A 13,494-nucleotide genomic window follows, 5' to 3' on the forward strand; every position below is an offset into this window, starting at 1 on the left:
GTGGTGAATTAAGTAAAATTAAAACATTTTTTTCCACAGGTTTATTATTTTTAAATACTTTAAAGAAAGGCAAGTTCATTTTTAGCCACGTTAAAAACTGTAATTAATTTTTTCAAAAATTTAAATTACTGTTTAAAGTAGTTATTTTATGTAATTTATAGTTATTTTAAAAATGTGATTTTAAAAAAAAGTTTATTTGAAGTTTCAGTTCGGTTTTGGGGCCGATCTCTATTCATAGATTTGACAGCTCTTCCTGTCAAATCTATGAATAGAGATTCCCTGCTACGATTGGCTCTCCATGGCCCACGTGATCCCAGGGGACGCTTCGAACTAACTGCATCCCTGGGATACGCAAGCACTGCGCGCCGGCAGCTGGAGGAGGCCCGGGATCGGAATCCCACGCGGGCCCACAACACAACACAACAGCCGGCGTGCTAGCTAAGTGACGATCAGGGGCTTGCACCCGTGGGAAGCCTCCGACCCGAAATTCTGGGCCAATATGTTTAACAAATCCATGCTGGCTTTTATTTATTAACTTTTCCCAAGTGTCAATTAATTTTGTCCCAAATTATTGTCTCAAAGTTTCCACACCACCGACATTAGGATGACTGGCCTGCAATTGCTGGGTTTATCCCTCTCCCCTTTTTTCAACATGATAAATGTATTTGATGAGATTATGCACATGAAATCAACTTCATATTTTTCTACAAACGCAAAGAAATTCAAACGAAACACAGTAATCGGAATTTGCTGCAGAAAGGAATATACCGGAGCTTTTGGGGAAAAAAAGCCAGTCTTCATCAGGATTAGCAACATTTTCCATTTTATTCCGCACCGACAGAGTAAAAATGCAGTACTTTAGCTATCTATATTCTCTGGAAACCGTAAACTTCACACAAATATCTTTGTCCAATGGCACAGTAGCTCCAAGAGCGATGTCACCCAGAAACCAGGTCACTTAGTAAAATAGAAAGTTGAAGGCAAATATCAATGCTACAAATAGTTAAATATAATTACACAATAAAGAGTGCATCAGATTGCAACACAATGAATTGAGTGTACCAAGTTACGAAATATTGGCAATGTCATATCGTAGTAAAGCAAAACAGCAAGACAAACAGATTAGGATAAGTGGTCCACAGATCAATTTCAGAAGGAAGTTAAAGCTAACTGTATTAAGCACCAAGGGGACCACACTTGCCCATTTTGGTGTAATGCTTAGAAAAAAACTGGAATATGTTCCAAAAAAAAAACAAAGTAAATGGAGACTCTGCCAAAGAATTCAAAAAATATTAGATGAACTGCTGATTCAACAGGAACAGGGAGTGGGGAGCTGGTGCTAGAGGAGAGAGATGAAACTAATTTAAGCAGTTCCTACACACATACACAAATGAAAGCACACTAGATGTTCTCTTCTCACTTTGTTATGCTGGGGCATCACCACAGCATAAAGTCTGGTGCACTTGATTCAAAACCTGGCACAAGTCGTCAGAATTGGTCAATTGTTCCACAAGGCTGGATCAAGGTCTTGCAACAGCTGATCAACAAATTCAGTGTGTGTGCGTGTGTGTGTAGGAAGTCAGTTAAAATAAGGGCTGGGACTAACTCATTGTGATCCTATTGCCTTCCCACCGTGTCCTGATGTTAACCTGCCCTTTTGAGCAGACAAGCAGAACAGCTGCAGGACGACAGTGCAGTCCTTTATATATGTAAGAAGTCACACAACACCAGGTTATAGTCCAACAGCTTTATTTGAAATCACAAGCTTTCGGAGCGCTGCTCCTTCATCAGGTGAAGTGGAGAGATGCATATAGGCACAGCATATATAGTCAGAGAATACTGCCAGATGATTACAGGTAATCTTTCTAACTGCCCTTTCTCACACCTCGGCAGACGTAGGGTCATCCAGACTCGAGTCGTCGTTGGCTTGTTCTCTCTACGCAGATGCGGCCGGACCTGCTGTGATTGCCAGCAAAAATAATGTTTTTGTCTGTTTTTTGTTTTTCCATACAGACCCCAGCATCTGCAACATTTGACCCCTTGTGACCCCACCTCATTGTTCTTTGATGTAATGTTTTCCTGACTGATCTGTTTGGACACCATTCACACCTTTGATTGCTGTGATTATCTCTCTGCCGAGGTGTGAGAAAGGGCAGTTAGAAAGATTACCTGTAATCATCTGGCAGTATTCTCTGACTATATATGCTGTGTCTATATGCATCTCTTCACTTCACCTGACGAAGGAGCAGCGCTCCGAAAGCTTGTGATTTCAAATAAAGCTGTTGGACTATAACCTGGTGTTGTGTGACTTCTTACATTTGTCCACCCCAGTCCAACACCGGCATCTCCACACCACGGCTTCTTTATATATGCAGATCAAGCCTCATTTTTTCTCAATATTTGTTTATAGGAGATGAATAGTGTGTTATCAGTTTGAAGTACTTTATTATATAGATAGGGGCTGGAGTTACACCCAGTTGAAATGAATTGATTTTCAATATTACTAAACAGGTGCTGCGCTCCTTCCCACCTCGGACAATTCACAGGCGCGTCAGGCAGCAGCTTGAAATAAATGACTCTCGGGCAGCAGCAGCTGGGACCGCCTGGTTACAAATAGGGAGGGGTTCCAAGCAATGAAAAGTCACACTGGCTGAGCGAGCACTGCTGCACAGACAGCACCCATTTCATTTTAGCCGAAATATTTTTCATTTGCATCCAACCCACTCCAGATGCTGATCTTGAGAATTCTCTGTGGAGCTACTTAATTGCATAAGGTGGAGTCCCAAAATGGTAGGTTTCCATAGGGGTTGGAACTGCCAATAAAAGCATCTTCAACCAGCTAGGAGATTTTTATTCTTTTTCTAGGACATTAGATTTTAAGTAATTCCTCATTTTATCCTTTAAACAGTGCCAGTGATACCACGGGAGAATTGGTTTAGGATAACCGCACCTCGCAATGAGAGGTGACAAAACAACAAGATTTAAAATGATAATCGTCAATTCACCCAACTTAATATGTTGACAAAAACCTCATCCTCATTTATGAGGGAAAAAAACCTCCAGCATGTACGGAGTCTAAATTTGAACTAAAAATGCCACTCATTCACCTCACAAATGAGCCCACCACTTTTGAAACACGTGCATGTGCACATTTCTTCACTTAGCCTCCTCAGCTTTCAGCACCCTAGACTGGCGGCTAAATCACTTTCCCACAAATATCAAGACGACCACCACTGAAAAGGTCTTTCCCCGTGGTATTCTTAGGTCCAACTCCCAGTGTTAATTCTGTTTCTCTCTCCACGGATGCTGTCCTGGCCTGCTGAGTTTTTCCAGCGTTTTCTGTCGTTATTCCCAGTGTTAATCATGCCCCTGAATAAATTCGCATTAGCTACAAAGTCACATTTCAAGTCTTTACCATTCTGGCTGCAGCCCTTCCCTGATGTTTGGGGAGGTTTTACAGACCAGCAATATCAAAAGTCAGGAGGACAAGATGGTAAATGGTGTTGGCAGCAGCTATTCACTTTTACCTCTAGAAAGAGGAAACAAAAATCACCCAATGGGACGGTAATCCCAGCTACCCGAATTAGCTGGTGCCTCCTTTTTATATTAAGCCAGGCTTTATAAAAAATTGCTGGTTATCTGCACTTAGGCTAAACACACCTAAATTTCTCTTACTCATTGATGCATTCAGCTCCAGAAGAATCCGGTTCTCCAAAATCCAAAGTCCACAATAACTACAGTACAAAATATTTCCAGCAGTTACACACCCCTAAATACCAGATACACTTGGTACCAGGTACCATTTTATTGCAGCACACTGAAATATTGCACTTGAAGAAAAAATGCTAACGACTTATGCTCAGTTTAATGGAACTAGCAACTAATGCACCATTTTACAGACATGGCAGTACTAGATATTGGGGAGGATTTTACCTCCCCAATTCCCCACAAGGTGAATTTTCAACCGAATGGGCCCTTTGGGAGAAAGGGGGGGGGGGGGGGGAAAAAGTGTACGGAAAATAGGTGGAAAAAAAAGTAATGGAAATACTGTTACGTTAAATCTTGTTTATCTGAAAAGTTATTTATTGCTACATGCTTTCCAAAGGCACTTTTACTTATGTGACTGCCATTCTCTCACTAAATACCATTCCTGATGGCAGCAGATCTGAACTTTTAAACTGTTGTATTTTTAAATTAGAGAAAAAGTCACAAAATTGCTGCAGATGTTACTGACAGAAATCATGTGCCCATGTTAAAAGGCATGTGGGGGGGACATAGTCATTTAGTACTATGGAGTTACAATGTGTAGAACGAATAAATGATCAGGCGTGGATTTCATTCCACATTTACTTGCTACGTTAGTCATGTCTGCTGAGCCCCAATGGACTTGGAGGTAAATTATTTGAATGACAGATTATTATCTAAATGGCAATAGATTGGGAGAAGGGGAAGTGCAAAGAGACCTGGGTGCACCAGTCACTGAAGGCAAGCATGCAGGTGCAGCAGGCGGTTAAGAAGGCAAATGGTATGTTGGCCTTCGTAGCGAGAGGGTTTGAGTACAGGAACAAGGATGTCTTGCTGCAGTTGTACAGGGCCTTGGTGAGACCGCACCTTGAGTATTGTGTGCAGTTTTGGTCACCTTATCTGAGGAAGGATGTTCTTGCCATGGAAGGAATTCAGCGAAGATTCACCAGACTGATACCTGGGATGGCAGGAATGACGTATGAGGAGAGATTGGGTCGATTGGGCTTGTACTCGCTGGAGTTCAGAAGAATGAGAGGGGATCTCATTGAAACTTTTAAAATTCTGACAGGACTGGACAGACTAGATGCAGGAAGGATGTTCCCGATGGCGGGGGGAATCCAGAACCAGGGGTCACAGTCTGAGGATAAGGGGTAGGCCATTTAGGACAGAAATTAGGAGGAATTTCTTCACCCAGAGAGTGGTGAACCTGTGGAATTCTCTACCACAGAAGGCAGTAGAGGCCAATACATTAAATATATTCAAGAAGGAGTTGGATATATTTCTTAAGGCAAAAGGGATCAAGGGATATGGGGAGAAAGCAGGGACCGGGTACTGAATTTGGATGATCAGCCATGATCGCATTGAATGGCAGAGCAGGCTCGAGGGGCCGAATGGCCTACTCCTGCTCCTATCTTCTATGTTTCTATGTTTTGTAGGTAGATTGTGCCATCAGATCAACTTCTTTCTCATGTGACGTGCTAAATGCGCAGAGAGGATTCCATGCATCAGCATTAAATTCCCAGCCTTGCATCACGCTATGATGTTCCCAGGCCAACTTCTGCCCTGAACACACAATGATCCAGGTCAGCATTAGGTTGTTGTTTCTGGCTCACACTGACACCACATGTTCTCTGCACAGAATCAATGCAATAATTATGGCAACTCCATAAGTAATATACAGCAACAAAAAAAAAGTGTCACTGGGATAAGAAAAAGTCCTAAATGAAGCAGACAGTATAAATGCTGGAGAGCAGTAGACGCCAATATTTTGGTATCACTTGCCCTTGACCCCATGATAAAGTAAAAGAGCCATAAGTATCCAAATCAATGCACTTCATTGGGATGTAGGTCAATACATCTAGACTGCATTTACAGGTGGACAATATTTGGATCAACCTGTATTGAGTCAACATTTCTTCATTTATAGTTATTTGGAAGAAGAGAGAAATATTGCAAGTACAATTTGTAGTACAAATGCCAAGGCAACACTGGATGAGAAGTAAGAATATCTGAAGAGGAGGCGCAACAATGACGAGAGGCAGCGTCAAAGTGAATTTATCATTATGGACTTCACGTAACAGTTCACACAACGGCGCAAGACTTATTTGGGCCTAGATAACGCTTTGTGAAGTAGGGGATCACTTCTACAGAGTCAAAGCACTACCTGCTAGGGCTAGGTTACACTGCTCAACCCCCCCACCCCCAAGTTCACAAGCTACAATGGTAAATGATTGGGTGATATTTATTAGCCATAATATGCAGAGCAAAAAACCCAGTTTCAATTGATCACCACCACAGAAATCATGGTTAACAATTAGAAGTCACAAATATTAAATGAACCCACATTATGGCAATGCTTATCCAACTCAGGCCAGAAGAAACTGAGTGCAGTGCCATGACACTGCACATTGGCAAAGCAACACGCAATACCAAATGATGGGATCCAGGCTCTATTATTTCTTGAGTTGCCAAAAAGACCCCTTTGCTGATGGAAGGTATTGAATTTTCTTATTATTCATTCTCAGGATATGGACGTCGCTGGCAAGGCAGACATTTACTGTCCATCCCGGTTCCCCTAGAGAAGGTGGGGTGGGCCTTTATCTTGAACCGTTGCAGTCCATGGGGGGGGGGGGGCGGGGGTGGTGCTCTCACAATGCTGTTACGTAGGGAGTTCTAATATTATGACTCAGTGACGATGAAGGAACGGCAATATACATCCAAGTCTGGATGGTGTGTGACTTGGATGGGGAACTTGGAGGTGATGGTGTTCCCATGCACCTGCTCCCCTTGTCCTTCTAGGCAGTGTAGATCAGCTGCTTCACCACAGCTCACTGAAGCTGATACAAGACCAAGCATGTGCAGCATCTGAGATGTCCCAGAGGGACCACAAGGAAAAAGGTTTAGAGAGTAGGTATCAAAAAGAAAGAAAATCACTATTTTCCTTCCTCAGCATAGGGCCTAGACAGCTGAAGTGGGATGAAGAGAGTGAGATGCACAAGATGCCAGAGTCAGAGGGGGACAAGTTTGTAAGGCTGGAGGAGGTTACAGATATGGAAGGGTGAAGCCATAAAGGAATTTAAGAATTAAAATTTTAAATTGGAGGTGTGGGGGACCAGGAGGCAATGTCAGTCAGTGAGGACCGGGGTTATGGGGGGGGGGGGGGGGGCAGGACTTTGTGCGTGATGGAACACAGCCATCAGAGTTTTAGATGAAGTGATGTTTATGGTGGGTAGAAGGCTGGCCAGGTGAGCTTTGGAATGGTTGAGTCGGAGGGTGACAAGGCAGAGCTTCGGAGGGGTTCAGCAGCAGATGGGCTGAGGCAGGAATGTTTCGGAGGTTGAAGTAGGTGCTCTTGTGATGGAGAGGATATGGAGTCAGAAGCTCAGCTTGGAGTCAGATGGGATGGCCGAAGTTGGGAGACAGTGGGCGCTGAGGAGGGTGGAATCAGTGACAAGAGTTTAGAGTTTGTGGCGGGGGCCAAAGGCGATGGCCTTGTTCTTCCTAACATTTAATTAGTGGAAACTGTGGCTTATCCAAGACTGGATGTCAGACCAACAGTCTAACAGCACAGATCAAAGATATAGTGTCGGGTCGAGAGAGGTGGTGGAGAGGTAGAACTGGGTGTCAATCATATATGTGGAAGCTAACCGTATGTCTTTGGATAATGCCGCCAAGGAGTAGCATGTAGATGAGGAAGAGGCCAAAGGCAGCTTCTTGGTGGGCAAGGAGGGGATGCAGCAAAGGCAGCTGAACTGCTGGTCTTAATCTTAGTAACAAAGTTGTTCATGAGCTCCTCGCAAGTCTTGTTGGATGCAAGGATGGAGACGGTAGAGAAGAGGAAAAATAACCAGTTTTATGTCTCCTGACTGCTATCCAGCGACATCTGCTAGAAGTGCACGTGTAGTCATTCAGAAAAAAGAGGTACGGTGCGTCTGTGATGCTACCTGAGCTCGAGTAGCCTGCTGAAATTCACTGACTAGGTTCAGACATGAAGAATGGACACGTGGGTGAGGTCCCAGAGGATGATGGTTACCTATGGAAACACACTCCAGCAAGGAATCAATACCTGCAGCAGACGAGGAGGGAAGAAATCAATGGCAACAAAAAAGTAGGAATAAAAGACAAAAGTCTCTGAGGGACAACAATGCAGTATTGTGCATGCCATAAATTATTTCTGTTCACAATGTCTTAAGCAATTGAAAGTTATACGTTTTGGGGTATTTAAAACTCGGTATTTTTCTCACTCACCACCACAGACCGTTCCCGTAAGCCCATGCTTTCAATGACCTGGAGTGTGCTTTTATGTGCTCAATTGCTAGGTAAGTATAATGAGCCCAGTGGTTCAATGGAAAAGCCTCGTCACTATACTCTGCCACATGACCTGCTCAACTTCAGAAAGTGGAAAAATAGAAACTGTAAAATTATATTAGGCAACAAAATGCCAGTCAGACTTAGACACGAAACAGGTAAATACAAAAGGTGGATTTACAGTAATTACAAACTTCACTATTCTCTTGGGGAAAAAAATCAAAAACAAGAAAAGTGCTTCTTCTGCACGAATACCCAGCACAACACCAACTCTCCTGAAACACGGTACATTATGTCTTACATGGTTGCTCACTACCAGAGTCTGATTTGCCCCTTATTCCCGACAGCTTTATACCAGATGAGGTGTCAACTTGACCAAACTGAATAGAAAAAGACACCTAAGCAGATAAGTGTTAGGAAATCTCTTAGGAATAATGTCTTTTTAAGAGATATTTTATGCAACAGACCCTAACGTGTATTTCCTGCAATTTGAGTAAGCAGCAACAGCTTGTATTTATATATCGCCTCTAACATAGTACAACGTCCCAAGGCACGTCACAGGCCCGTTATTTGTCACTGAACAAGAGAGAGATATTAGGACAGGTGACCAAAAGCTTGGTCAAAGGGGTAGGTTTCAAGGCATGCCTTAAAAGGAGAGGGGCTTAGGGAGGGAATTCCAGAGCTTAGGTCCTATGCAGCTGAAGGCACGGCTGCCAATTGTGGGGCGATAGAGATCGAGGATGAACAAGAGGCCAGAATTGAAGGAGTGAGCACAGAGGTGCTGGGTGAATGAGACTTGGTGCAAGTTAGGGCACGGGCAACAGGGTTTTGGATGAGCTGAAGTTTTCGGAGGGTGGGAGGCCGACCAGGAAAGCATGGGAATTGTCGAGTCTGGAGGTAAAGAAAGCATGGATGAGGGTTTCAGCAGCAAATGGGCCGAGGCAGTGGCGGAGACGGGCGTTATTACAGATGCGAAAGTGGGCAGTCTTGGTAGTGGAGAGGATATGGGGTTGGAAGTGCAGCTCAGGGTCAAATAAGATGCCGAGGTTGCGAACAGTCTGGTTCAGCCTCAGACAGTGGCCAGTGAAGAGGATAGAGTCAGTGCCGAGGGAACAGAGTTTGTGGCAGGGACCAAAGGCAAAGGCTTCGGTCTCCCCAATACTTAAATGGAAGGAAATTTCTGCTCATCCAATGTTAGATGTCGAACACGCAGCGTGACAAATCAGAGGCCGTGGAGGGATCGAGGGAGGTGGCGTTGAGGTAGAGCGTGGTATCGTCAGCCGCTAGCAGTCTAAAGGTTAAAATGACTGTTAGACTCCTGTGCAAATATATAGAATGTCTTAGTAGAAATGTGAACAAAACTTCCTCAATGTTACAGAAAAAAGTGTGTCCTGAAGTGTTCAAAAGTCCACTCGTTTTAAAACACCCATAGCCCACTCTTAAGATTATAAATTCCTGCTGCAAATGGACAGATTATATATCAAATTCAGTGGTGAGATATACAAAAATACACTCAGTGATTCTGTAATAACACAACCCACGTGGGACAACTTTTCCTTGGTACACACACCATCTTATTCTGATCACACATCAGGGTACTGCAAGTACAGGATATGTGACAATGAGATGTTTAATACAATAAATACACAACAAATGATTCAACTGCATAACTCACATGTGAAGTCACAAGTGGGTTACATCAGGGAACTCAATACTTAGGGCATTTAATGCTTTGCCACCCCAGGTTCAATGAATATGATGACTGCAGTGAAAATATCAACACTACCCCTCAAAAAAGTTACTTTTCTGTTGGATTTTTACTTCAGAGCAATGGAGCAGTGTTGCATATTATGCAGTTAAGTGACAAAGCAGGGTATCTGCTATGGTACAACATAGCTGATATTCAGCAGACCATATACGTATCTTTTTTTCCATGCTACCAAAAATATGCATGATCAGTCAACAAAGTCCCATGCAAACATTTTACGTTATTTGTACTAAGATGGGAATGATTTCAAAACTGGATTCTGATCTCATCATTCAAGATGAAAGCTACATTTGAGATTCCGTCAGTTACTCAATGGGTAAACACACCACATGGTGTGACACTGACTCATAGGCTCAAAAAAGGTGCTAGGTTTGCTGTGATAAGTCAGTTGATTTCAGCTGGGGGTTGAACTCAGGCAGGACTTCTCGTGTCTGACAGCTATGCAGTGAGCATAGGTGGATGTCACAGGGGGCCAGCATTCAGCTTGGCTACAAACCACACCAATCCACCCCCCCCGACACTCACGCAGGGAAGATTTCAAAGGTTGCTGTGGAACTATAACCCAGCAAAATTCTGCACCTTCAGGAAAAAACTATTGGGGAGGCGAGAAGAAGAAAGGCAGTTTAGATGATAAACTACTGGATTACATTATGGCTTTGTAAACCAATGTCAGACAGAACTGCAGACTTACTATAACAATCACATCATCTTCACTAGTTGGCTGTGTAAGAACAAAGCCACACATTTTCATTATTAAAGCAGTCAGGAAGCCTGTAAGCAGCGAGTGTGAACAGCTGCGCTGATGCTGGGGGTTATCCCACTCCCCTTTCGATCTGTCTGTCTGCCTCAGTCTTTTATGATCAATCTCACCTCCACCCCGGTGTAGCTCTCGAAGAAGAAGAGGATGACACTCTGGTAGATGGTGTAGAGCCGGTCGTCCATGATGTGGTAGAGGCGGGCGGGCAGCAGCATGGAGAGTAGGCGCCAGGCCGCCCAGGTGAGGAGGTAAACCGGGGCCGTGCCCATCATCACGGCGGCCGGCAGCCAGTAGCGGAGCGAGTGGGTGTGCACGACCAGCGAGAGCAGCATGTTGCCGGGGTGAGAGGGGAAGGGGAGGGGGGAGAGAGGAGGCCGGCGCGGCGGGCTTCACTCCGCAGGAGGCTGGGGGCACGGCCGGGGCCGCTCTCTGGGTGTCGGTGTCGGTGCCGGAGTCAGACTCACCGCCTCCCCACCGCCGCCGCCACCTCCCAGCATCGCACCCGCTCATTGGCCAATCCGCCGCCTCCCCATAGCAACCGGGGGGCGGGGCCAAAGTTTGTCCAGTGTGTGTGTGTGAGGAGGAGGAGTCAGGGTAACATCTGGCCCCAGGATCCAGAGTCAGGGCAACAGCTGGCCCCAGGATCCAGAGTCAGGGTAACATCTGCCCCAGGATCCAGAGTCAGGGTAACATCTGCCCCCAGGAGCCAGAGTCAGGCCAACATCTGGCCAGCTGGCCCCAGGATCCAGAGTCAGGGCAACATCTGGCCCCAGGAGCCAGAGTCAGGACAACATCTGGCCCCAGGAGCCAGGGTCTGGGCAACATCTGCCACCAGGAGCCAGAGTCAGGGCAACATCTGGCCCCAGGAGTCAGGGCAACATCTGGCCCCAGGAGCCAGAGTCAGTACAACATCTGGCCCCAGGAGCCAGAGTCAGGGCAACATCTGGCCCCAAGAGCCAGAGTCAGTACAACATCTGGCCCCAGGAGCCAGGGTCAGGGCAACATCTGCCACCAGGAGCCAGAGTCAGGGCAACATCTGGCCCCAGGAGCCAGGGTCAGGGCAACATCTGGCCCCAGGAACCAGAGTCAGGGCAACATCTGGCCCCGGGGCCAGAGTCAGGGCAACATCTGCCCCAGGATTCAGAGCCAGGGCAACATCTGCCCCCAGGATCCAGAGTCAGGGCAACATCTGCCCCCAGGATCCAGAGTCAGGGCAACATCTGCCCCCAAGATCCAGAGTCAGGGCAACATCTGCCCCAGGATCCAGAGTCAGGGTAACATCTGGCCCCAAGAGCCAGAGTCAGTACAACATCTGGCCCCAGGAGCCAGGGTCAGGGCAACATCTGGCCCCAGGAGCCAGAGTCAGGGCAACATCTGCCCCCAAGATCCAGAGTCAGGGCAACATCTGCCCCAGGATCCAGAGTCAGGGCAACATCTGGCCCCAAGAGCCAGAGTCAGTACAACATCTGGCCCCAGGAGCCAGGGTCAGGGCAACATCTGCCACCAGAAGCCAGAGTCAGGGCAACATCTGGCCCCAGGAGCCAGGGTCAGGGCAACATCTGGCCCCAGGAACCAGAATCAGGGCAACATCTGGCCCCGGGGCCAGAGTCAGGGCAACATCTGCCCCAGGATTCAGAGTCAGGGTAACATCTGCCCCCAGGAGCCAGAGTCAGGGCAACATCTGGCCCCAGGGGCCAGAGTCAGGGCAACATCTGCCCCAGGAGCCAGAGTCAGGGCAACATCTGCCCCCAGGATCCAGAGTCAGGGCAACATCTGGCCCCATGAGCCAGAGTCAGGGTAACATCTGCCCACAGGATCCAGAGTCAGGCTAACCTCTGCCCCCAGGAGCCAGAGTCAGGCCAACATCTGCCCCCAGGAGCCAGAGTCAGGCCAATATCTGCCCCCAGGAGCCAGAATCAGGCCAACCTCTGCCCCCAGGATCCAGAGTCAGGCCAACATCTGCCCCCAGGAGCCAGAGTCAGTGCCACATCTGGCCAGCTTCCCCAGAGGCCATAGTCAGCCGAACATCTGGCCAGCTGCCCCAGGAGCCAGTCAGTCCAACATCTGGCCAGCTGTCCTAGGATCCAGAGACAGGGCAACATCTGGCCAGCCTCCCCAGGAGCCAGCTGCTGCCCCAGGAGCCAGAGTCAGAACAACATCTGACCAGCTGTCCCACTCACTGCAGGAGGCACTGCCAATTACTTATTGTTTGGGATTTACCATTGACATTGTTAAAGAAATAGACACTTCTAATGCTTTTAAGTCTCTATGCCATTTTCTTCGTTACTGTTAGTACTCCTAGCACTTGATAGCTCAAATCTGAACTTATTGAGTTACACATTTTTTGTTTTTCTTGTTCAATCATGGTACGTAGGCACTTTTGCCTATCCCTAATTGCCCTAGAGAAGGTGGTGGTGAGCCAACCTTCTTCAATCGCTGCAGTCCGTGTGGTGAAGGTACTCCCACAGTTTTTAAAAATTCGTTTATGGGATGTGGGCATCGCTGGCAAGGCCAGCATGTATTGCCCATCCCTAATTGCCTATTAGGCAAGGAGTTCCAGGATTTTGACCGAGTGACAATGAAGAAACAGCAACTTATTTCCAAGTCAGGATGGTGTGTGACCTATATTAAAAATGTGATCTACTTAACTCTTGAAAAATAAATGTTGCAGCTTTGCCCATCAGCTCAGTTAGTTTATCCAGCGAAAGGCTGAGCCATAAGGATCAGGAAGGTCCAGGTACAACTCCTAATCAACGTTGAGTTAGCTGATCTTAACTGAGGTGGCAGTAGGATGGTGACAATTAGCCTCAATACTTTTGGGTTAGAGAGGGGAAATAACCCATAGCTCATGACTCTATTCAGTGGCTCCTGTTGGAAGTATGCGTGTGGACATCAGATGAAGTAGGATAAGGCTCAT

The 13,494-nt window shown here is 46.4% G+C and overlaps 1 protein-coding gene across 4 annotated transcripts in view; it reads right to left on the reverse strand.

Annotated features, from left to right (window-relative positions):
* Nucleotides 1-11,091, reverse strand: part of agpat5 (1-acylglycerol-3-phosphate O-acyltransferase 5 (lysophosphatidic acid acyltransferase, epsilon)) — a 128,399-nt gene extending 117,308 nt beyond the window's left edge. The window contains exon 1 of one of the 4 annotated variants that reach the window (XM_085996451.1): nt 10,691-11,085. In XM_085996451.1, the coding sequence (XP_085852577.1) occupies nt 10,691-10,909 (219 nt within the window). In that variant the 5' untranslated portion in view covers nt 10,910-11,085. The other 3 variants (XM_085996453.1, XM_085996454.1, XM_085996452.1) reach the window with 3 other exon arrangements.
* Between the last annotated feature and the right edge of the window lie 2,403 nt (nt 11,092-13,494).

This window comes from Somniosus microcephalus, chromosome 9 (genome assembly GCF_052327205.1).
Source record: "Somniosus microcephalus isolate GS21.2 chromosome 9, FLI_Smic_1.0, whole genome shotgun sequence".
Classification (NCBI taxonomy): Eukaryota; Metazoa; Chordata; class Chondrichthyes; order Squaliformes; family Somniosidae; genus Somniosus; species Somniosus microcephalus.